This window comes from Acipenser ruthenus, chromosome 60 (genome assembly GCF_902713425.1).
Source record: "Acipenser ruthenus chromosome 60, fAciRut3.2 maternal haplotype, whole genome shotgun sequence".
NCBI classification, from domain to species: Eukaryota; Metazoa; Chordata; class Actinopteri; order Acipenseriformes; family Acipenseridae; genus Acipenser; species Acipenser ruthenus.
This window is the reverse complement of record NC_081248.1, coordinates 1,113,126-1,139,979: the sequence shown is the minus strand read 5'-3', so window position 1 is coordinate 1,139,979 and position 26,854 is coordinate 1,113,126. Positions and strand designations below refer to the sequence as shown.

Below are 26,854 nucleotides of genomic sequence, written 5' to 3'. Positions count from 1 at the left end.
CCTCTGTACTGCTATATTTGGTATGGCCTGCTGTGGATTCTTACAGCTTCAAGACAGCTTGTCAGAACACAAGACCTTGCTATCGTATCAGAAAGCTCTGCTCTTATTTAAGCACTTTAAATTATTAAGACATGAATTAATACAGCTGGACTGGACTTCAATATTAATTTATCAGAGAGACATTACAGAGAAGGGGTGATGTTAGAATGAACCTACCTCTCACTGACACCCACACCTCTGCAGAGTAATGGGAGCTCCACGCTCTGCACTTGTAGGACCCCTCGTCACTCTTTGAAACACGAGCCACACTCAGCTCTGTGCCAGCCTGGGACTGTAACTCTTTATTATCTTTATAAAATGCAACCGTGGTAGCTGTATAACTCCGGAAACGACACCTCAGAGTCAGAGAGTCTCCCTCAAACACAGGCTGGGAGGGAGTCTGCAGGATCACTTGTCCATCTGAAAAGACAGAAAGAGATCAGATCAACAGGGCTGAGAGACAGGTCAGGATTGACCACTGACTGGAGGGAACTGACAGTTTTACACAAACACACCTGCATCACCACCAGTACACTCTCACCATCTCTCCCTCCTCATCCACTTTCACTCTCACTGAATAGATCTCATTGTCTTTCTCACTCTCTCTCACCCCACACTTTCTCTCTTACTCCCCTTTCTATGGGTCTCTCGGTCTCTCTCTGCCCTCCTCTGTATAGATCACAGTCTTCTTTCTTTCTCTCTCTCTATATAGATCTGACTGTCCATTACTCTATTTTTCTCTCACTCCCCATGGTCAGAGTGTCTCTCCCTTCTTATTATTCTCTCTCTTCCTCCTTTCATTCTTTTTCTCTCTCTTCCTCCTTTCATTCTTTTTCTCTTTATTCCTTCTTTCATTCTTTTTCTCTTTATTCCTCTTGTACCAATGCCAAATGTCTCAGAACTCACTCTCTCTCCCTCACTCTTTGTGGCTCTCGCTGACTCCCTCTTCCTTTCTACCTCTCCTTATCCCCCTCTCACATATCTAGATATATCTCACTGTTTTTACCTCTATATTTCAACTTATTTTCTTGCTCTTTCTCTCTCGTTCTCTCCCGAAAAGGGACCTCATTGTTTTATAAATCCCAGTTAGTTAAAGATAAATGGTTTGATTTTGTTTAAGATAAATCCCAGGACCCCCTGAAGGTCAGCTGTATAGATATAGAATTCTCTGGTATTTACAACTGAAAGTTAATTCAAGCAATTAATTTGCTATTAAGGTGCAGTAAGGGTTTCCCCCTGCTAGTAATGGTAGCTGATAGCCCTCTAAATGGGTCTCCGATTCTCCGGCAGGTCAGGGGACAGACAGGTAAGCATGGCAGTGCTTGCTATGCTGCTGGGGTGAAGTCTGCTGGAGCTCAGGATTCCTGCACATCTTCATGTCGTGTGAGGGTCTTTTCAAATCAAGCCTAAACTTACACCTCGACAATCAGTTGTGTCCATAATAAAATGCGTTCTTATTTTTTATTTTTTTACCCTATATAAAAAGAATTTCTGTATTCAAAATAAAACAGTTTTTTCTTCTTAAATAAAGACATGCCATTTACATTGTGAATACTTAATTTTGAGTACAGGACAGCCCCAAACGAGAGAGAGTCTTGACAGTTGAAAGGTCACAGTAAAGCGTTTAGAATGCTGTGTTCAGTTCTGGTCACCACATTATCAAAACTGTGGCCCGGAAGAGAATTCAACAGAGAGGACCCAGACGAGGATCGAGTTGCAAATATGGATTGAAGGAACTGAATTTATTTAGCCTAGAACAAAGAAGAATCAGGGGGATTTGATTGAGGTCTATAAGATATTGGTGTTGGCATAGTTAACCCGAACCAATACTTGAAGCGCAGTACAGAAACCAGGACCAGAGGAAAATGAAGTGGAGATAGACATGCTAATTGTACATTGCCCTGGATGAGGGCGTCTGCTAAGAAATAAATAATAATAACAAATGGAAACATTGAAACCTCCAGTTTACAACAAATAGAACCTAGTTTGAGGCAGTATATGTTCTCCAAAGTGGAAGGATATATAATAAAATTGTTAGATTTTTTGAAAAAAATTAAAAAATTAGTTTGTTTTAAAAAATATATATATATTGTGTCCGTTTTTATAAGCGGGATAACACACTCCAGGGCCTGTGCGTTGTGTTGCATTAACCCAACTACAGACATATTTTAATGCAACACAACGCACGCCCTGTCATGTGCTTTTATTATCCATTACATTATCTATTACATATGACTAATATTCTGTTCTCCATCACATGTGGGCATTAGTTTGTTCTATAGCATATTAGCTATAGTCTATTCTATAGCTGTCCTGACTGGAGAGAATGGAATATTGCACATGTGATGGACAGTGGCTAACCTGCCTGAAAGGGATTTTTATTTAGGTGTAGAGGGATGATTACAGTACATTAACGACCTTAAACAAATAGTTTTCCAATGTTTACAATAGTTTCTAACCCCGTTCAGTTAGATCTGAATATATCTTTGGGCAAACCGAAGGATGCACATTAATACAACCTATTCAAAAAGCTTTAACTCTAACTTTAACATTCATGAAGTTTTCCGAACAACAGATTTTACTGCAATTAATTACATTTAAACAAAATGCTTCATATTTCAATTTACAAACCAGATTACATAGATCAGAAAGAATATATCTGAATATATATCTTTGGGTAAACCGAAGGATGCACATTAATACAACCTATTCAAAAAGCTTTAACTCAAGAGCATTAACTCATTGATAAATTCAATAAAGTGGAATTTGAATTAATTAAATTAAACAGAATGCTTCATATTCACAATCTGGGTTAATAAAATCATTAGAAAAATGTATAACTGCCTGTTGAAATATGAAAACACTCATATGGTCAGTGTAACTGTCTATGAAGAGGCTGCATTAAGCTGAGTAAACTCACCAGACACAGTTAATATTACTTTATCACTGAGCTGTGAGTAGAGTGGCTGATCTCCTCTTTGTCCTCGACAGTAGTACTGGCCCTGGTCAGATACAGCAGCTGCAGTGATTGTGTAGCTGTCACCAGTTATACTGCGGTCAGCAGTCTGGGGCACTGGAGTGTCCTCACTGTCTTTGTACCAGAGATATTTCCAGCCAGCAGAACCCCCCTCAACACCACACCTCAGAGTGACTGTCTCCCCGGTGAATATCTCTGGGAATGGAGGCTCCAGAGTGAGTGTAGTCTGGGGCAGCTCTGTAGAAACAGAGAAGAACAATTAGGGACTGAAGAATTACTGTGTGACATTATTTTCATGGTTAGAACATTTAGAGGACCCTGATCACAATTAAGAGTCGCTTGGTTGGACGGAATTTTAGATTTCAACAAACAAAATCCTAAACAGATTTATTACCTTTTGTTTTTAACTAACTTAAACATATCTGAAATCAAAATTCCCCAAAAATGTGCTTTAATCATGTCAAATTTAGTTTTAACGCACCAAATTCATCTTTGGCCTGGTGGCCATCTTGGATTTAAGTTATGCCCTCTCCTGACTTTGAGCATTCATAACTCTATATATATATATATATATATATATATATATATATATATATATATATATATATATATATAATGATTTCCATTACACGAGAGTAGATGTTAAAAATTCATGCTGATTTGAACTCGGCTCTCGCCAAGATAAGCACCAACTAAGACGTAGCTTTACAGTAAACTAATGTGATCCATCTGTGTCTCCATCCATTTACGTTTCCTTCCATATGATGATGTAGATATCCTTCTGTCTGGTGTTAATGGCTGAAGTGTAATGCTGGCTCCAGGGATCAGCTTATTTTGCCTCTCTGGCGCATCAGCACACACAACGGCTGCGATGCTGGCTCCAGGGATCAACCACATTGCGGCCTCCCCAGCGCATCAGCATGACAACCGTCTGGATTGAGCTAAGTAGGGTACATCTCTGGGGTCTTCAAGTGGGCACCTTCCATCCTCAGTGTTTCGTCGACTAGCCCACGTCACCTCAAGAGGGCTCGACAGTGATTATGGCGTCCCAGCATCACCTCTCTCCGTCTCACACTCAACTCAGCCCAGCTTACTTACCTGTATATCAGCGTTTCTTTCTTTCTATTGTGCTTGAGATCCCCAGCCAGAATCTTTCCGTCTCAACCACAGCCAGTTGCTGCTCCTCTCTGCTGCTTCAGATAAGTTCTTCACTGTGCGACACAACTCTTGGCCACTGAATCCGACGTCTCTGAGAAACCGGGTTGTAAAGTGTGCCACAAATCCTCAACAACCCACTTCCACTGGGTAAACCCGGACTCTCCATCCCCGTTGTTCCGCTTCAGTGGCTAGTTGAGCATACCGCAGTTTCTTCCTCTCATACGCCTCATCTACAGCATCCTCCCATGGCACTGTTAACTCTATCAGGTGAACAAGGCGTGCTGATCCAGACCACAAGACAATATCTGGTCGAAGGTTAGTGGTGGCAATCTCAGGTGGAAAAATAAGCCGTTGACCAACATCTGCCAGCATTTTCCAGTCTCTGGCAGCTTCCTGATGTCTGTAATGTGTGTAATGTTTTGATGGAACAGGTGGCAACTTATTGGTCATGTTATGCTTGTCTTCCAATGCTAAGGCCAAACATCGCAGCACCTGGTCATGGTGCCAAGTAAACCGTCCTTGGCTAAGAGCCACCTTACAGGCGAAATGATGGTTCCTCGGTGTGTGACACCAACTGTCAAACATGGAGGAGGAAGCGTGATGGTCTGGGGCTCTTTTGCTGGATCCAGAGTCGGCGACTTGCACAGTGAGTGGCACCCTGAACAAAAACTGCTACCACAGCATTTTGCAGCGCCATGCAATACCCTCTGGTATACGCCTAGTTGGTCAGGGGTTCATCCTACAGCAAGATAATGACCCAAAACATACCTCCAAGATTATGTCAGAACTACCTTAGAAGAAAAGAACAAGACGGTAGGCTTCAAATCATGGAATGGCCAGCACAGTCTCCAGACTTAAACCCCATCGAGCTTGTTTGGGATGAACTGGACAGAAGGGTGAAAGCAAAGCAACCTACAAGTGCAACACATTTGTGGGAACTTCTGCAACAGTGTTGGGAAGAACTTTCAGAACAATATTTGATTTCCATTGTAGAAAGAATGCCACGAGTGTGTTCGGCTGTTATATCTGCAAAAGGTGGCTACTTTGATGAGTCAAAAATTTAAATTAAATTTTGTTAAACAAAACGATTCCATGACTTCTTTTTTTATCTCCAATTGTTTATTTGTTCTATGCTTTAATTTCAGAGTACATTGAGACATTAAACTGTGTAAATTTCACATATACACAAACAGATCAACACTTTACCAATAACAAAGCTAGATGGTGGTTTTAAGTTGAAAGGTTAAAGTTTAGGTGTGCAAACAAGCCTCCCAAAAACACACCTCTCACTGTGGGCAGACTGGCAAGGGTGGCATGGAGGGGCACAGCAGTTTTGCCAGTCCTCACTGCAGATATATGCGTATGTGTCACTTTTAAAGGCATGGGTTTCGTTTACTCTACATCAAAACACAACTATTAAAGCCTTGTTTTAAATGTGATGTATTAGTCTATTAATAAAACATTATTATCCCTGTGCTGCAATAATTTTAAAAATATATTTTTGATGTTACAAAAACCATGTATCATAGAGGCATCACTGGGTGAAGCACTGTTTCAAAAGGGCGTGCATGCAAATTTTCCAAGCACAAATTATATTTCCGTCCAAATATCTAAAATGCCATCCATGATAGGCATGATTCTATGGTTGCTGAGCAGGCTGTAATGTTTAAGGTTTTCCTAGATGTCCAGAGGGTGCAGGAGGAGAGCCTAGAGAAAGAAGCGGTCTACCAAGACCAGAGGTGGAACGCCATGCCGCATGGTCGTGCATCACGGGAGGAGGAAGGATGTGAAGATGGTCAGGCTGGATCAGCCCCAGGGTCATCCTGTACCCGTGAGCATTAAGGGGAATGGAGAGAATCTCACTTACAATAGCTGGACCCAGAAGAGGACATCAGGCAGTTTTAACCACTTTTGAAAGGATGGCAGCTGCTTACAGGTGACCAGAGAAGGACAGAAGAATACAATTAGTGTGGAGAAGGATGACACTTTGGACTGTGGAAAAGTAAAGAAGCAATTTTAACAAAGTATGAGATCAGCCCAGAGATGTATCTATGGTGGTTTCATGCTATGGATATTCTCCAAGGAGAGACATCCAGAGAGCTATATGTGAAGTTGAAGGACCTTCATGAGAAGTGGGTGAGACTGCAGCTTAAGACCGTGAAGGAGATTGGTGAAGTCATCATTATGGAACAGAAAACGTGAACCTGTTTTTTTTATTGCTAAAGTTAATCACAATTGGTCAATTGCCACAAACAAATCAAGTGGCTCCAGAGAATTATAAAACAAGATATTAAGTCCAGTGATTCTTTAGACTAAAGGTTTGATAAACAAACATCCCACAGTGAATAAACTTAGCCACGCACCTAGGCAGTGGAATTCTCTGTATTTACAAAATAAAAGGGGGGACGGGGTTATTGTCAGGTGTGAACAGGAGAGAAAGAATCTGAGCTACAAATCTACCTCCCGACCAGGAAGGGCGTGAAGTACGGTTGGTGGTACGCCTTCACAGGGATGGGCCGACTCGATGGTAGGACAGAACTGGAAGTCCGTCATCTTGGGGAAAGGGCATAGCTGTAAGACTGCTGAATGACTCTGTTGTGATCAGCTGTATTGGCTAGAGTGTGGTGCTGCACTGATCACAGGTAGGAGTTTAGCAGTACAAAGGGGACGCAGCTAGGCGAGTAAACAAGCCAGAGTGCTGTTTGTGTAATTGTTTTGTGTATTGGCAGATCTCTACGAATCCGAGTGCTGAAGCAACTGAGCCAGCATGATCCCCGGAGCAGCTACACTGCCACAGCACAGTCACCTGCACTCCCCACTGCCTCAACCCGTGTGTGCACTGCTGGATTGGACACTGTATTTATTGTTTTATGTTTTTGGTTTGGGGCTGCAAACACCATCTGTCATCCCCCAATACCATTGTTGGTAGCGGGAGGAACCTGTATAAATAAACAAAGGTTGTTTTTGGAACTGCACCATAGCAGGGGGTGCACTGTAGAGTGATGAGGAGAAACCGTCCCTGAAGGGAGCACCAGAGCTAATGTGACACTCCCTCTGAAATCCCCAGCGAAGACCGGCAACTTCACACAACCAGGATACAAACCTGCATTCCCTGACTGTATGATTCACCCTGCACAGCATGCAACCATGCACTGACCAGGTGAGTCACCCGGTAGCCCACTATTTGTATGCATTTTTAAATACAATAAAGTAAGAAATGTAGACTAGCCAATAAAAAGGGTTTTGCAATAGACAATAACACATGTCCTGATAAGCCTACATTTACATTGTGTCTAATTTACAAGAACATTGTGTATGCATGACCCTGATCCTGTACTGTTAGGATCTTTGTATCTATCACACCAGAACACGCTGCTACCTTTCAGTGGCATCATGTGTCCTTTACAATGAATAAACAGAATAAACTCCATATCAATACTATATAATATTTAATTTTATTATGTTAATATGCTAAACGCTACCTCATATTATGACATCATAAATTAAACAGAACAATATGATTGCAGGATCATTCTAGACCAGGGGTTCTCAAACTCGGTCCTGGGGACGCCCTGTGGCTGCTGATTTTCATTCCAACCAAGCTCTCAATTACTTAACTAGACTCTTAATTGAACTGATAATGTGCTTAATTAGACCTTTTTACTTGTTTTCAGCTCTTAAGCAGTTGCAGTTCAAGTTACTTATCAAATGCTATAACTAACTTGAAATAGAAGCCCTGTTCTAAACCAAGGTAAGACAATAGACCTCTCCCCTGTGCATCAAAGTTAATTAACATCAAATCAGCTCCGGGGCTTTTACTTCAAGGTGCAAGGACCCATTGGGATAATAAATCAATCCCTGAGTGACGCGTGATCATCATGTTATAATTAATACAGTGCAAAGTTACATCTTTCATGTTATCATTCTACTATTTATCATACTAAAATATGACTAAGAACATACATTTTCTATTTGATAGGTAGTTTAATGTATCCTAAGTTAACAACAGAACACAACTTCAACTACTAACATTAGCATGCAAAAAAGAATTGCTGCTGTATAAGTGTGGAGCAGTGTGGAGTAGTGGTTAGGGCTCTGGACTCTTGACCGGAGGGTTGTGGGTTCAATCCCCGGTGGGGACACTGCTGCTGTACCCTTGAGCAAGGTACTTTACCTAGATTGCTAATCTAGGTAAAAACCCAACTGTAAAATGGGTAATTGTATGTAAAAATAATGTGATATCTTGTAACAATTGTAAGTCGCCCTGGATAAGGGCGTCTGCTAAGAAATAAATAATAATAATAATAAATAATAATAAGACATGGATGTCACTGTAGACATGGAAATGCAATGAAAATCACAAGAGGCCTGCCTAAACTATCATGCATTCCCTTACAATAGCAGTGCTTAAGCTGCAGTTATTTGATCCTTTTGAAAATCAGTCATACACTAGACTCCCATCTATGCAGAGAGTTTATTGTACATTATTTTAGGATTTTAATTAATGATTTAATTAATAAATTTAAAACTTCCTTGGAGGTGGTTTGAACTTGGACACAACGGCAGCATTCCTCAGCTGGATTGAGTCACAGGAAAGAGTTCCACAAACAAAAATTAGTGACAGACAAAAACCATTCGAATTTTACAGCGATATGGAATATTGTATAGTTGAGTCAAGGTGAAAAGAAATAGAGACAGAATGTATGTATCGTGTTTATATATCGTGTTGTACAATTACAAATGCAATTTTTTATTAAAACAATACAAAATAGTATGCAGCATGTTAAAAGTATATCCATGTCCGCAGGGGTTCAGGAGTGCCGATCGCAGAGGATCCTACATCCTGTACCTTTTTGTCTGACAGGTGAGAATTATACAGTTTGCAATGAACAGCATGAAAAAAAGCTATTTTATGTTGCAAAAAAGAACTCTATGTACATAACATGTGCAAAAAAAAGGTTTCCTATTCCTTGAACTGAAAGACAAAGTTTTTTAAACTATATATTTTATGATGTGACATCAATGGGTAAGACAATGACTAGTTTGTTTTCAGAACCCAAATGGCGAAACACCAAAACACTAGTGCTTGTCGCTCCTGTTCATCAGATTAGCCGGCCCACCGCTGGTACTGTTCAAACCTGAAGATTATATAAAAACAGGGCTGGGCAAAGGTGAGCATGCAGCTACCAACACCAACAATAAGGCATGAAACCCACAAGCAAATGAGAACCTGAAGCGCATATATGGAAGCTACTGTAAATCAAGGGCAGTGGAATATGTTAGAAGAAATCCTACCCCTCTTCCTTAATTACAAGAATCTGTACCTTTTCTGTTTACAAATTAACCCCTGCATGTACAGGTGTCGATAACAAACAAACTTTAGTGGTCTTAAATTAATGCTTATTCCACATGTATCATCTCCAATAAATTAACACTTTCTGTAACTTTGTAGTTTTTTTGCCTGAAATATCGTAATCAAGGACAATAAAATACATATATTAGAATTTGCCACTTTAGGTAGCCTATAAACACTTTTGCACTACAATAAATGTTTTAAAGTTCACGCAAAGTAAAGCAAAGCTATTCGTACAGTCAATTGATATTCAGAACGAATGCAGGACCACCCGGTCGGCTCAACTAGAGATCAGGTTAAGGGTTGTTTTGTCACCTTTTGTTAATTAATTTAAAACATCCTCTGAGCAGAGAAATTGTATATAATAATACAAATTAATATAATGTCATTTTTTTATGCTGAATGCTTCTTTTTTTTTGGTTTACATTTGCTAATAATAATAATAAAAATAATAATAATAATAATAATAATAAACAGGGTGTATTCAAATAATGATTGATTATTAATATTAACAATATTTAATTTTATTATGTTAATATGCTAAACGCTACCTCATATTATGACATCATAAATTAAACAGAACAATATGATTGCAGGATCATTGTAGACCAGGGCTTCTCAAACTTGGTCCTGTGGACCCGCTGTGACTGCTGGTTTTCATTCCAACTGAACTCTCAGTTACTTAACTAGACTCTTAATTGAACTGATAATGTGCTTAATTAGACCTTTTTACTTGTTTTCAGCTCTTAAACAGTTCAAGTTACTTATCAAATGCTATAGCTAACTTGAAATAGAAGCCCTGTTCTAAACCAAGGTAAGACAACAGACCTCTCCCCTGTGCATCAAAGTTAATTAACATCAAATCAGCTCTGGGGCTTTTACTTCAAGATGCAAGGACCCGTTAGGATACGTAAACCAATCCCTGAGTGACGTATGATCATCATGTTATAATTAATACGGCGCAGAGTTACATATTTCATGTTATCACTCTAATGTTTATCATACTAAATACATTTTCTATTTGATAGGTAGTTTAATGTATCCTAAGTTAACAACAGAACACAACTCCAACTACTAACATTAGCATGAAAAAAACAATTGCTGCTGTGATCCTACATGTGGAAACTGACTGTGTTTTAGATCTGAGCTGCAGCAGATAAGAGCAGGTGTAACACATGGATGTCACTGTAGACATGGAAATGCAATGACAATCACAAGAGGCCTGCCTAAACTATCATGCATTCCTTGCAATAGCAGGGCTTAAGGTGCAGTTATTTGATCCTTTTGAAAATCAGTCATACACTAGACTTCCATCTATGCAGAGAGTTCATTGTACATTATTTTAGGATTGTAATTAATGAAAGTATATGACAGGATTAAATATGAATTCACCCAGATGTTCCTTATCTTGCGTCCCATTAATGCCATCAGCTGGAGAGAACATGACAGTGAATTATTATCCTATTCATGTTGCACCAAAGTTTAAACCAGGTTTAAATTGTAATCCTTATTTAAATGAATCCATGGTTAAATATCCAGGATAAAAAACATCCCGTTGCACCAGTATACTTTCTTGTTGAAATACAGTATTAAAAAAAAAAAAAGTTTATGCTTAGAAAAATATATTCATGGTAGAAGCAGAAGTCCAGCGTCAATTTTGGAATGTAAACTAAAATGAATGATTGTTTCAAATAAAACGTAAAATATCAAAATTTTTGACACCAGTTTGTTTTGACATCAGTTCAATTTCAGCATTAGAAAATGAAGTAGAAATGAAGTCACCAGCAGGTGGCAGCACACAAGAATGACATTCTGAACATAATTGGTTGCAAACAGAAAACTGACTGTTATGTGCCTTGAACAGAGCTGGATATTTGAAGCTGAACTATCTTAGAAATGTCTTATTTTAAAATAAAAAATAAATGATGGGTCGATTGCACCAACATGGATTAACCACTAACCCAGATTAAATCAAGGATTATATTTTAATCATGTTGCACACAACTTTAAACCCGGTTTCAAATGTAATCCTTGTTTAAAATGAATCCAAGGTTAAACATTTCTTAATCCAAGATTAAATTACATTAACACTTTACACCACTAATTTTAATCCAGGTTTAAATCTGAAAGGTGGATTAAATTTAAACCTTCCTTGGAGGTGGTTTAAACTTGGACACAATGGCAGCATTCCTCAGATGGATTGAGTGACAGGAAAGAGTTCCACAAACAAAAATTAGTGACAGACAAAAACCATTCGAATTTTATAGCGATATGGAATATTGTATATTTTAGTCAAGGCGAAAAGAAATATAGATGAAAATTATGTATCGTGTTGTACAATTACAAATGCAATTTTTTATTAAAACAATACAAAATAGTATGCAGCATGTTAAAAGTATATCCATGTCCGCAGGGGTTCAGGAGTGCCGATCACAGAGGATCCGACAACCTGTACCTTTTTGTCTGACAGGTGACAATTATACAGTTTGCAATGAACAGCATGAAAAAAAGCTATTTTATGTTGCAAAAAAGAACTCTATGTACATAACATGTGCAAAAAAAAGGTTTCCTATTCCTTGAACTGAAAGACAAAGTTTTTTAAACGATATATTTTATGATGTGACATCAATGGGTAAGACAATGCCTAGTTTGTTTTCAGAACCCAAATGGCGAAACACCAAAACACTAGTGCTTGTCGCTCCTGTTCATCAGATTAGCCGACCCACCGCTGGTACTGTTCAAACCTGAAGATTATATAAAAACAGGGCTGGGCAAAGGTGAGCATGCAGCTACCAACACCAACAATAAGGCATGAAACCCACAAGCAGATGAGAACTTGAAGCGCATATATGGAAGCTACTGTAAATCAAGGGCAGTGGAATATGGCAGAAGAAATCCTACCCCTCTTCCTTAATTACAAGAATCTGTACCTTTTCTGTTTACAAATTAACCCCTGCATGTACAGGTGTCGATAACGAACAAACTTTAGTGGTCTTAAATTAATGCTTATTCCACATGTATCGTCTCCAATAAATTAACACTTTCTGTAACTTTGTAGTTTTTTTGCCTGAAATGTCGTAATCAAGGATAATAAAATACATATATTAGAATCTGCCAGTTTAGGTAGCCTATAAACACTTTTGCACTACAATAAATATTTTAAAGTTTATGCAAAGTAAAACAAAACTATTCGTACAGTCAATTGATATTCAGAACGAATGCAGGACCACCCGGTCGGCTCAACTAGAGATCAGGTTAAGGGTTGTAGGAAAGCTGCAGGCTGCATGTGGGGCCTATGTTTTGTCGCTTTTTGATAATTCATTTAAAACATCCTCTGAGCAGAGAAATTGTATATAATAATACAAATTAATATAATGTCATTTTTTTTTATGCTGAATGCTTCTTTTTTTTTGGTTTACATTTGCTAATAATAATAATAATAATAATAATAATAATAATAATAATAATAATAATAATAATAATAATAATGAACAGGGTGTATTCAAATTATGACTGATTATTAATATTAACAATATTTAATTGTATTATGTTAATATGCTAAACGCAACCTCATATTATGACATCATAAATTAAACAGAACAATATGATTGCAGGATCATTGTAGACCAGGGCTTCTCAAACTCGGTCCTGGGGACCCGCTGTGGCTGCTGGTTTTCATTCCAACTGAGCTCTCAGTTACTTAACTAGACCCTGAATTGAACTAATAATGTGCTTAATTAGAACTTTTTACTTGTTTTCAGCTCTTAAGCAGTTGCAGTTCAAGTTACTTATCAAATGCTATAACTAACTTGAAATAGAAGCCCTGTTCTAAACCAAGGTAAGACAATAGTCCTCTCCCCTGTGCATCAAAGTTAATTAACATCAAATCAGCTCCAGGGCTTTTACTTCAAGGTGCAAGGACCCATTAGGATACGTAAACCAATCCCTGAGTGACGCGTGATCATCATGTTATAATTAATACAGTGCAGAGTTACATATTTCATGTTATCACTCTAATATTTATCATACCAAAATATGACTAAGAACATACATTTTCTATTTGATAGGTAGTTTAATGTATCCTAAGTTAACAACGGAACACAACTCCAACTACTAACATTAGCATGTAAAAAACAGTTGCTGCTGTGATCCTACATGTGGAAACTGACTGTGTTTTAGATCTGAGCTACAGCAGATAAGAGCAGGTGTAATACATGGATGTCACTGTAGACATGGAAATGCAATGAAAATCACAAGAGGCCTGCCTAAACTATCATGCATTCCTTACAATAGCAGTGCTTAAGGTGCAGTCATTTTATCCTTTTGAAAATCAGTCATACACTAGACTGCCATCTATGCAGAGAGTTCATTGTACATTATTTTAGGATTTTAATTAATGAAAGTATATGACAGGATTAAATATGAACTCACCCCGATGTTCCTTATCTTGATTCCCATTAATGCCATCAGCTGGAGAGAACATGACAGTGAATTATTATCCTATTCATGTTGCACCAAAGTTTAAACCAGGTTTAAATTGTAATCCTTATTTAAATGAATCCATGGTTAAATATCCAGGATAAAAAATATCCCATTACACCAGTATACTTTCTTGGTGAAATACAGTATTAAAAAAAAAAAAGTTTATGCTTAGAAAAATATATTCATGGTAGGAGCAGAAGTCCAACATCAATTTTGGAATGTAAACTAAAATGAATGATTGTTTCAAATAAAACGTAAAATATCAACATTTTTGACACCAGTTTGTTTTGACATCAGTTCAATTTGAGCATTAGAAAATGAAGTAGAAAGGAAGTCACCAGCAGGTGGCAGCACACAAGAATGACATTCTGAACATAATTGGTTGCAAACAGAAAACTGACTGTTATGTACATTGAACAGAGCTGGAGATTTGAAGCTGAACTATCTTAGAAATGTTTTATTTTAAAATAAAAAATAAATGATAGGTCGATTGCACCAACATGGATTAACCACTAACCCAGATTAAATCAAGGATTATATTTTAATCATGTTGCACACAACTTTAAACCAGGTTTCAAATGTAATCCTTGTTTAAAATGAATCCAAGGTTAAACATTTCTTAATCCAAGATTTAAATATATTAACACCTTGCACCACTAATTTTAATCCAGGTTTAAATCTGAAAGGTGGATTAAATTTAAACCTTCCTTGGAGGTGGTTTAAACTTGGACACAACGGCAGCATTCCTCAGCTGGATTGAGTCACAGGAAAGAGTTCCACAAACAAAAATTAGTGACAGACAAAAACTATTCGAATTTTACAGAGATATGGAATATTGTATAGTTGAGTCAAGGTGAAAAGAAATAGAGACAGAATGTATGTATCGTGTTTATATATCGTGTTGTACAATTACAAATGTAATTTTTTATTAAAACAATACAAAATAGTATGCAGCATGTTAAAAGTATATCCATGTCTGCAGGGGTTCAGGAGTGCCGATCGCAGAGGATCCTACATCCTGTACCTTTTTGTCTGACAGGTGACAATTATACAGTTTGCAATGAACCGCATGAAAAAAAAAGCTATTTTATATTGCAAAAAAGAACTCTATGTACATAACATGTACAAAAAAAAGGTTTCCTATTCCATGAATTGAAAGACAAAGTGTTTGGAAATGATAGATTTTATGATGTGACATCAATGGGTAAGACAATGACTAGTTTGTTTTCAGAACCCAAACGGCGAAACACCAAAACACTAATGCTTGTCATTCCTGTTCATCAGATTAGTCGGCCCACCGCTGGTACTGTTCAAACCTGAAGATTATATAAAAACAGGGCTGGGCAAAGGTGGGCATGCAGCTACCAACACCAACAATAAGGCATGAAACCCACAAGCAGATGAGAACTTGAAGCGCATATATGGAAGCTACTGTAAATCAAGGGCAGTGGAATATGGTAGAAGAAATCCTACCCCTCTTCCTTAATTACAAGAATCTGTACCTTTTCTGTTTACAAATTAACCCCTGCATGTACAGGTGTCGATAACTAACAAACTTTAGTGGTCTTAAATTAATGCTTATTCCACATGTATCGTCTCCAATAAATTAACACTTCCTGTAACTTTGTAGTTTTTTTGCCTGAAATATTGTAATCAAGGACAATAAAATACATATATTAGAATTTGCCACTTTAGGTAGCCTATAAACACTTTTGCACTACAATAAATGTTTTAAAGTTCACGCAAAGTAAAGCAAAGCTATTCGTACAGTCAATTGATATTCAGAACGAATGCAGGACCACCCGGTCGGCTCAACTAGAGATCAGGTTAAGGGTTGTAGGAAAGCTGCAGGCTGCATGTGGGGCCTATGTTTTGGCGCTTTTTGATAATTAATTTAAAACATCCTCTGAGCAGAGAAATTGTGTATAATAATACAAATTAATATAATGTCATTTTTTTATGCTGAATGCTTCTTTTTTTTTGGTTTACATTTGCTTTTCCGTTTACATTTGCTAAACAGGGTGTATTCAAATAATGACTGATTATTAATCAGAAATCTAGGATTATCTGCTTCATCCAAGATTTACTAATCCTGGTTTACATTTGTGTGGTGCAATGTAACTGTGATTAAACATAACCCCAGATCAACTAACCCTAGATTAGCACTAAACTGAGATTTATTTAATCCATGTTGGTGCAAGCAACCCTACATATACATATACAGGTGTTGCAGATAACACGCCGATAGACCTGTGGTCAGCGTACCTGCCTGCCATGACGTCAAGAAGTTAACGGACGAACAGGCTGCAGGTGTGGTTAGGTAGGGGATCATGGTTATAACAGTATTAGTTCTTAATTGGCTCACACCTGTAGTCTGTAACCGTCCCAATGCCTGGATGATCCGGACCCCTTTAAAAGAAAGCCTTTACAGCCAGTCAAGGTTGGCTTCCGAGCAGTAATCAGAGTGGGCTTGTCTACACCCAGCACTGAAAAGGAATAACAAAGAGGAGCTGGTGCATCTGCGATCTTATTTCCTGTGCCAGTGCTGTTGGAATTAAATACAGCAAAGTGGAGAGAGACAGCGCTTGTTTTTACCCAGGCTAGGGGACAGTCTGAAGCCAATAACGACTTGGTAGAAGCCAGAAACAAATCGCTTATTCACCAGCGGCTAACTGTCCAGTTAGTTTACATTGTTTTTTTTTTTTTCTTGTTATATGAATCCTGTTTTGAACTGTTTATTTTGACCTCGTCTCGCAACCGGGATTGTCATTTCTGTTTTTTCTTTTCTGGGGTTTACTGTCTACTGTCTGCTTTGTCTGTGTGCACCCATACGCTCACAATATATATATATATATGTGTGTGTTTTAAATATGCCTTCATATTATAATACACTGCATGAAAGATGTATTACTTCTATACTCCTCCTGTAGTCCAGTTTAACACAAACTAGACCAGAAGAGAGCCAGGCTGTGAGAGCCCTTGAGCCCCTTCACTGGGGGCTGTGTTCACTCTGGAGCCCCTTCACTGGGGGCTGTGTTCACTCTGGAGCCCCTTCACTGGGGGCTGTGTTCACTCTGGAGCCCCTTCACTGGGGGCTGTGTTCACTCTGGAGCCCCTTCACTGGGGGCTGTGTTCACTCTGGAGCCCCTTCACTGGGGGCTGTGTTCACTCTGGAGCCCCTTCACTGGGGGCTGTGTTCACTCTGGAGCCCCTTCACTGGGGGCTGTGTTCACTGTTGAGTTTACTTTTCTCTTACCTGTTTCCTGTCCAAAGCACGTCACTGTGGTCAGCACTGAAAGACACAAGGAGAGGCAGTGACTTGACAGGACAGTCTTTCACTCCAGTGAGTCAAATTAAAGAAAATAATAAACTCAACTAAATGTCACAAACTATCAAGAACGTTCTCCACCTATCCTTTTCTTGCTATTGTAGGTCAGTCGTTTGTCACTTCAGCAGAAAACCCTGGAATTGGATCTCTTTGTGAAGGTCCAGAGGAAACAATTCATCTTTTTTTTTTAATGCATTTATGGCAGCTTTCAGCATTTCAAAAAGTTGAGCAGCAATCAAAACACATTTTCAAGTGACAACAGGTAAGATTTATGGATGCATGTTGTTATGTACAATCATTTTAAAATGAAGGGAGAAGTTGTTTGAAATAATGACTAAAGGGACAATGTTGTATAATTGGGATCATGTCTATGTTTTTCTAATACTAGAATAGGGTCTAGGGAGTGTTGATAGGTTTTCCCCCCTAAAATTAAATATTGAAAGTAGCATCAAATCAGCAGATTACACCTGTACAATCAAAGCTCAGAGACTTACATTTGCTAGCACAATGCACAAGACTACAGAAATTGGCAAGGGATTCTGGGAGTTGTAGTTTTTTTTTTATGTCTGTAGTATCAGTGTAATGTGACGGAAGGTTGGGAAGGCTGCATTACCCACCATTAGTTGAACATCACTTAAATAAACTAAGTAAATAAAAATAAAACAAACTATGAAGAAACATCTGAAAAGGTTAACTCCATCTATTTATTTTCATTACTACTGTAGCGCAGTCATTTTTCTCTTCAGCAAAAGCTTTTTTGAAGGTGGCTCCTGATCAGAAACACCTGCTGTCATATAAAGCCCTGTATATCACAGCATGCAGACAGCAAGAGACCTCCTCGACTTAGATAGCCACACACCCACATGACCATATATATATATATATATATGTGTGTTTTGATTGCTGCTCAACTTTTTGAATTGCTGAAACCTTCCATAAATGCATTAAAAAAAAAAGATGAATTGTTTCCTGTGGACCTTCATAAAGAGATCAAAAGAAACTTGTCACTATTATAACACATTTATTTAAAAAAAAAAATAAAGTATATAAATGTTGGACAATGCCGAAATGTTTTTGGTTTCCTTGACCATGACATGCTTGAGTGACTATGACTGAATCACCTAATTAGTGAGACAGTTGATTGGACTCTGGATATGGAGTGATTTCAGCTGTTGAATTGCAAGCTTGAATAAAAGCAATAAAGAAAATCACAGAAAAAAAAAAAATCTGCCACATCTGTCAAGAGAGCAGCACCTTCGTGCAATCAGCGTGTTGGAGGCTGGACGAGGGCAGAGTGCTGTGTGTGGCTCGATGTCTTGGGTGCTCACAGCCAGCAGTTTCAAACCTGGTGAGACGGTATAACCAGACACACTCTGTCAATGACAGGCAACAAACTGGAAGACCACGATCGACAGATCATTCTGCAGCATCTTCGTGATATCAGTTGTTAATCAGCAAAATAAAAAGTCACTGCACCTGCTCTAAGGTGTCATTTTTCGATCACATCTAGTGAATTTTATCCAAATGTATGTGATAAGTTTCTTTTGATGCTCAAATATGTGATAAGTTTCATTTCATGCTCAGTATATACAGTATATCCAGGTGAGTTTGGCTTTATTTAAGGAGAAATTTTACACCAACTAACACATTGAATTACCAATTGCAAAAGCAATCCTGGTGTGTTATATACTGTATATTACACCTGGCTTCCTCTAACCCTGGCTGTGAGTTTGACTAAATCCACTTAACCAGCTACAGGGGCAGTCACACTGCCAGAATGACTATTTATCTGAAAGTGAAACTGACCTGTGTGCTGGACATGCCAGAGCGTGAAAGTGTGTCTCTCAATTGAAGTGCATTGCACCCTGAAATCTGTAGTTGTGACATAGCTCTCAACAAACAGTGGCTCTGCAATAGGTTCCAGTGTCTGAAACAATGAATTGAGCATAATGCAGTCCACATAGCTATTATCATACAATCCAGCGTGGAGATAAGCGGTACAGACATCAACAGAAGGTGCTTCTCTTCCACCTGCAATGTGGGAGGGTGCTCCCTGGTTCTGGTGCTAAACGGCTAATACAGTGTGGAAGGGAGTGTGTTTCTTTGCAGATACAGCAGCACTGCCTCGTTCTATTGGGCTCTGAGCACAAACCAGGAAGTCTGTCACAAGATTCCCAAGCTCCAAGTTCTCCACATCCAACCTACAGATATTCCCAGACTTCACTGCAGAAATGTCAATTTCAAAATTAGAATACATATAATATATAAAATACATGGTTGAAGGCTATATTTGCATCCTGAGCCTTTAAAAAAGGCATAATACCACAGTAGTGACGTCAAAAAGTGACAATTCCTCTAGAGGAAAATATACTTGAACTTTGACCCATTTGACTCCTCAACCACCACTTTCAATTCAAACACAATTTACGTCTGTACAGCACTGAAACACTACGTTTAAAAAAAAAAACTGTACTGCTGGGTTGAATTATTTTACGGAAGTCAGTTTAGCACTTACTGGGGGCCTCTGAAAAGGCAGAACAAACACGTAGCAAGCATTGCACAGAAAAGATTGTTAGCACACAGTATTAAATGATTGATTTTTTCAGGTCAGTTCCAGTAACAAAGTATGGCTGTCCTGGCTCTGGACCCACAGCCATTTCCTAGCTAACCCTCTCCAACAATGCGCATGCTCTCCCTGCTGCTGACAGCTCACATTAACCATGCTTTATAAAGAGGAAGAGGCTAGGAATCTGACACCATTGAATCAACCTCTAGTGTAGAAGCCTCAATGAAAACCACCAGGAGTACAACCTCACACAGCAGACTGAACACGAGTAGTGCAGGCCGGGAGGATTGGGGAAGATGAGTGTGAGAGAAGGTTGTGTTCGGGGGAGATAGAGAGATAGTGAGAAAGGGTTTGCATGGTGGTGTGTGCGTGTAGGGGTTGCATGGTGGTGTGTGCGTGTAGGGGTTGCATGGTGGTGTGTGCGTGCAGGGGTTGCATGGTGGTGTGTGCGTGCAGGGGTTGCATGGTGGTGTGTGCGCGCAGGGGTTGCATGGTGGTGTGTGCGCGCAGGGGTTGCATGGTGGTGTGTGCATGCAGGGGTTGCATGGTGGTGTGTGCGTGCACGGGTTGCATGGTGGTGTGTGCGTACAGGGGTTGCATGGTGGTGTGTGCGTGCAGAGGTTGCATGGTGGTGTGTGTGTGCAGGGGTTGCATGGTGGTGTGTGCGTGCAGGGGTTGCATGGTGGTGTGTGCGTGCAGGGATTGCATGGTGGTGTGTGCGTGCAGGGGTTGCATGGTGGTGTGTGCGTGGAGGGGTTGCGTGTTGTGTGTGGAGGTGAATTGGGGTACAGGTTTGGCACGAATGACGGGTGGGGGGTGGGGTGGGGGGGGGTGGGGGCAAACCGGAGGATTGGGGAAGACGAGAGTGTGAGAGAAGGTTGTATTTGGGGGAGATAGAGAGATAGTGAGGGTAGGGTAAAAGAAAAACTACTACAATCATTTATTTTCACTTTCGACTCCCAGTCCCCTTTCCCTCACTTTATGATTTTATTTTGTGATTATTTAATTATTGTAAAAATAAATTGCCTTCACCTACTCACGGTTGTAGTCTCATTTCTATCCCAAAAAGACCACGAAACTTGCTACAATATATTGATGGACATTACATAAGAAAATGAGATGTCCTTTTTTGGAATACCATGTTGCTTCTCAAAAATGTGTTTTAATATTAGCCTTTAAAAAAGGAAAACAACTGCTTTAATGAATTTTCATGTATCTATTTCAGTGCAATGTAGTTTCTTCATTGTAATAAAGAAATAAATTTTTTAACATTTACATTTTATTTCTGTTTCTTCATAAAAAATAATTTTCTGGGGAGAGTAAAAAATACATTAACTTTGTACTAAGGGTTACTCTTAAATGAATTCACGATCCAGTTTATGGTAAACTGTGCATTCATGACTTAGAAACTCAGCTGTCAGCTGAGCAGAATATGCCAAAAAACTGGTCTGAATTCAAAAATGCAAAGTGGCCCAGAATTTGGGACGTAAATGAAAACAGGGGCAGTCTATATGTAAAACTGTGATTACATTAGAGATAAACTAATGTATCCTGTAACAAAACTGCAATAGTGTGGAAGATACATATTTGCAATTAAAATATATCGCGCAAACGATTATAGATATATGCTATTTGAAAGTAAAAAGTACATCACCACAAAGCCAATTCTTACATTAGTGCATAACATGTAATCACCCATACTTTGTTACATTAGTACAGCAAAATATCACATTGTATTTTTATTGAAAGGTTGTGGAAAGCAGATATCTCTCTCTCTCTCTCTCTCTCTCTCTCTCTCTCTCTCTCTCGGATCACAATGTTAAATAAATAAAAAGCGTCACATGTAGTTCACCTTTAACACAGCGCTATTCGTCCAGTTAAGAAAATATTCATTACTGTAAGGCCTGCCAAACAAACAATAACTCGCTGAGCGTATTGAATGTTGCACGAGATGCTGCAGATTCACTGCGTTTAAAAGGAAAAACAAAAATAATTACGCTGTTAATTTAAATAAACTATCAGATTTTCTTTTATGAAAAAGAATGCATACACATATGTTGGTCAAAAAGTCCAATATGTGGGGACATTACACCACAGCTACCTCTGGAGCGCTCTGCCTATTGAACGCAACCCTAATCTTGCATTGTAGCAAAAGATCAAATGTTGATTTTAGATAACAAAGCTAGAATAAATGTTACTATAGTCTGCAAGTGTTTCCTTACAAAACACGTGGACATTTTGCTCTGGACCACATGTGATGGTTATGAATATTGTCTGTTCAGGTATGCAGAGAAACACATTGCCACGCATTACAACACAGTGCAGTTCATTCCTCTCACATCTATTACTCAGTCATCAGACTCTGAAAATCCTGTAACAAATGCAACCCTTAGAAAGCTCTGAGCTTTTGTGCTTCTACTTGCCTAATTTGGAGTCTGCATGAAAACGACAATTTTCTAAGAGGAGTAATTATAACAGTATAAAACTGTCAAGAAACAAATTCCTTTCAGGAAGGAGCAGTTCAATTATTGTAGTTTCTTTTCCTACTATTTTTATTCCTTGAAATTATTCCTCTCTGAATATTTGCCTTTTGCTTCAAAGCAGTGCCTAACTCTCCACAATTACATGACAAGCCCCATCTAGAATACTGCAGTTACAACATTTGACCACCATTGGCAGCAAATGCTATGCAAAAATCACATTAAAGGTGAATGTTCTTGAAACAATGTTAAAGTAGATTAAATTAGCCTTTCACAAAGCTTTTCGACCATCCTCATCACACACACATACACACACACGCACGCACGCACGCACGCGCACACACACACACACACACACACACACACACACATCACTTAAGAAGCTTCTTTAGCAGACAGAGCAAGCTGGATAATGATAAGCTCACATGCCCCAATACAGTTCAATACAATCTCTAAACCATGAAAAAGGTTTGAAAACAAGGAATTGATCTCTTTTATGGTGATTGCTCACCACTATAGTATAGCTTTTGCTCATAACTGTTGTTAATGAAACACAACTGCTTTAATTCAGTACAGTACAGAGCCAGCTCCAACATCCCCTTTTAAAAACCACCCGAAACTGACAAGCCACTCTTTCAAACCATCAATCCCTCACCAGGGAGGCATGCTGATGGATTTGTGTTAAAGTATTGGAACGCAGTACTTACACATCACAATGTAGAGTTTCCCAGCCCGCATTCTGCCTGGAACTAAACGAAACTGCAACAGAACTGCTCTTTATAGAAAACCTCAGTTTCCTTAAACGCTGGCAGCGCTTCACAGTTCCTCCCAGTGATGTTATTTTTTTATCTCAAAGTGCTAACTGGTCACCAGCTACTGTTACAAAAATATGCTGATGATTTCATACTGCAGATGAGCTCATTGTGTGAATTTGTATTTTTACACTAAAACCTCTTCTTCTTTCTGAGAAGCAGCTTCATTTGTAAGCCAGTAAGTGCAGCACAGACAAAATGACATTCGTCTAATATCTATACTTAAAACTATTAGAAATAACTGAGCTGCACACACCTGCAGTAGATGTATTTGCCTTCCCCTCTCTCCGTCTTTGTCAGCCGTAACATCAGGTATGAGAAGAACACAAGCAAATGAAATCACTGATAATCAAAATAACTGAGCGTAAACTTCTGCAGCCATCATCTGCTTGCATCAATGAATAAACAAATCTTGGAAGTAATTTTTTATTTTACTTACACATGAATGGTCAAGGAATGGTGACAAATACATAAAATGCCAGTACTGACTTTGAAACCAAACAAGACACGTACAAACCAGACCAAATGAATAAACTAAATGTTGAAAGTCCTGTTCATAAATTGAATATTAATGACAGAAAACTTGAATTGGAAATAATTTAGTAAAACAGTTTTAAAACAGATTAGAAGTAATATATCGGCAAAAGATACGTTACTTCTAAACTATTTTAAAACTATTTTACGAGCATTATCAAATTCTGTTTCGTGGCTTAGTGGTGAAAGCAGGTGATGGATTCAGGCTCAGTGTAGAAATAGAGTTTACAAGATGTAGGAAAAGTGATAGTGATATAGATAGAAACTGTACCTCACAGTGCTGTTCACTGCAGAGGCCATCTCAAAAACAGAACAAACTTCTCCTTTTCTGCGGTCAGTCAGCTCTACATTCATTTCTGAGAATAAGTGACTGTGGTTAGTGAGAGGAAGTGAAGGCAGGCAGGGTTTAAATTGAGCCTGAATACTGGAATGCAGCCCTGCACCCCCTGTTAAACTGCCAAGAGGGGATTCTGAAAAGAGGAGATTGAGCTGAGCAGTTTGATACCAAACATGCCAGTCAATCATCTTTAGAAAACCACTTAGTGGAGCAGTCTGAGCGGCCTCTTTATGAAGTGTACTGCAGTATATACTGCAACAGCACAGTATGGTAAAAACTAAATGAAAAATACAATCATAGTCAAACCATACTCAGTGCACACAAGTGCGCACGGTCAATTCTAGATAGGTTTGGTGAAACATTGTGAGTTCACATTGTAAAACTATCAGTCGACTGAATTGTATGAAGGACATGATTATAAAAAAGAAATGAAAAAACACAATTGAAGGGTTTATAACAAACAACCCCCTAAATCACTGGAAACACCCCACTGGTATTATAAATCTGTTTGGACAGTCATGATGTGCTGTGTTACGCAAACACATGTCCAGTATGTTGATGTGCTACATATACCTCCATCCCCACGAATGTGTGAGGGTTTCAATCTTATGGTGACTATAGGCCCAGGCACCTCCTGTAATTTACTATAAGTGTGCAATTACATGGCTCGAGATTAACGTTTCAAACCCTGCACTTTATAAGAAAAAGACATAAGTGAATATACATATGTAAATACATGTACAAAAGTGATATACATTTTTTTTTTTTTTACTAAAAAAAAGTACATTTGTGTTACTGAAGACTGTTACAGACGAATGCAAAAAAATCTCCTGAGAGAAAGTGAAAATATTGTTTTTTAATATGAGGGCACAAGTTCCTGTTTTTATAATTGTAAAAAATACCCAGTTAGGCTGGTGAAATGTTCAATATTTGCTGAATTTATTAAGAGACAATTCATGCAAGTATTACTGAAATCCAACTTAATAATACGAGGCACATCGTGTTAAGTCATGTTATGGTAGATCCTTGTTAATTACATAGACTGTGTGCCTCAAAGTGTTATGCAATTAACCAGAGTATGCAATTATCAGTAATTTATACAATGTAATACAGGTACTTTTAATTGTATACCTGACAATTGCATACAGTTGTGAATGTACAGTTAAATTGTATATATAAGTTCCTTATAATTGCTTATTGTGGTTAAATGCATACAATTGCTAGGCACATGGGATATACAATTAACAGCAATCTACAGCATGTGCATTTTAATAAGAAATGTGCTTCACTTTTATAAAGTTCAAAGGAATATGCAATTATCAGATATGCAATTAATTGGAATACACTGTACTTGTAAAATGCTTAAACCTCTAAATGAATGTAATGTATTGGCATACCATGGCTAAATGTAACATTACCTCTCATCAGCAAAATAACATTACATTTGTTTTTAGTTTCTGTCTATGTTTTTTTTGTCTTCATTTTCCATAATGTATATTCAGTGACTGGCACAGCACTCTACCAATACAACTAAATTAACTTTCTCTGCAGCAAGTATTAGTGCCCGACCTGTACCCCTCACTCAAACTCTACACAGCACAGACTCTATGTGGGTCTAGGGGCCCTAATACCTGCTGCACATGAAGTGACCTTATAATGCTGAGGCAGTCAAAGAGAATCTAAAGTCTGGAGAGATTCTATAGAAATCAGTGTTGAGGCAGACAAAGTGAATCTAAAGTCTGGAGAGATTCTATAGAAATCAGTGTTGAGGCAGTCAAAGATAATCTAAAGTCTGGAGAGATTCTATAGAAATCAGTGTTGAGGCAGTCAAAGAGAATCTAAAGTCTGAAGAGATTCTATAGAAATCAGTGTTGAAGCAGTCAAAGAGAATCTAAAGTCTGAAGAGATTCTATAGAAATCAGTGGTCATCGCTGTCAACATGCATGATGCCTTCTTAGTAAAGGAAGGATTTGCACATCATGAATAAATTAAACAAAAAAAACTAATTTCAGACAGAAAAAAACCCTCTAGAAAATCCTCTACAATTAAAAATGCACCTTCAAAAAACCTGTGTCCATTTCTTACCTGCAGACTGTCCTGAACAGAAACGTACAACCTCTAGATCTGGAGGAACACCTCTGATCTGGCAACACTGCAGCGCTCATGTTGAGTTAATCCTGCAGTAAGTGAGGGAGAGGGAAGCAGACTTCCTGAATACTTCAATGCAGCTCCACGCCTCCCGTTATCTTGGGTTTAAAAGGCATGTTGTATGCAGACAGGCTGGGATCAATAAGCTACTAACAACCAAACGAGCAAGATGGGCTCAATGGCCTCCTCTCGTTTGTAAACCTTCTTATGTTCTTATGTTCTTACACTGCAAAGGGAGATTCTGAAAAGGGGAGATTCTTGTCACACATGCTGAGTGGTGGAGTCTGCTCTGCCCCTTTGAAAAGCCAACTGCAGCAGTGTACTATGGTAACAACACATTTTGACAGATCTTTAATCATTTATCATAGACTCCTAGCCTCCTTACAGATTATATGATTATATTTTCATGGATTGGGTGGTATGGATTGTGGTTTTACATTTCTATGTAGTTTGCATTAAAAGACAGTACTAATAATCGTGTCACCCTGTGTGTTTAAAGCCGATAGGAGATTCATTACATGGTGAACACAATAACTCCCTTGAATTTACTTCTAGCCTTTCAGATTACATTTGAGAACAGTATAATCTGCTAACCTGTTGATTTGAAACAAATGTGGTATTAGTTTATGTACTGTATGTG

General features: G+C 38.5%; 1 protein-coding gene across 1 annotated transcript in view; it reads right to left on the bottom strand.

Annotated features, from left to right (window-relative positions):
- LOC117970234 (Fc receptor-like protein 5) overlaps positions 1-23,205 on the bottom strand; it is a 67,491-nt gene extending 44,286 nt beyond the window's left edge. Inside the window, exons 1-5 of the mRNA XM_059018551.1 lie at positions 23,091-23,205; positions 17,266-17,301; positions 13,959-13,997; positions 2,960-3,253; positions 217-459 (exon numbers count right to left, since the gene is read on the bottom strand). Coding sequence (XP_058874534.1) covers positions 217-459; positions 2,960-3,253; positions 13,959-13,997; positions 17,266-17,301; positions 23,091-23,121 — 643 coding nt within the window. The 5' untranslated portion in view covers positions 23,122-23,205. The remainder of the gene's footprint in view (positions 1-216; positions 460-2,959; positions 3,254-13,958; positions 13,998-17,265; positions 17,302-23,090) is intronic.
- Positions 23,206-26,854: the final 3,649 nt, after the last annotated feature.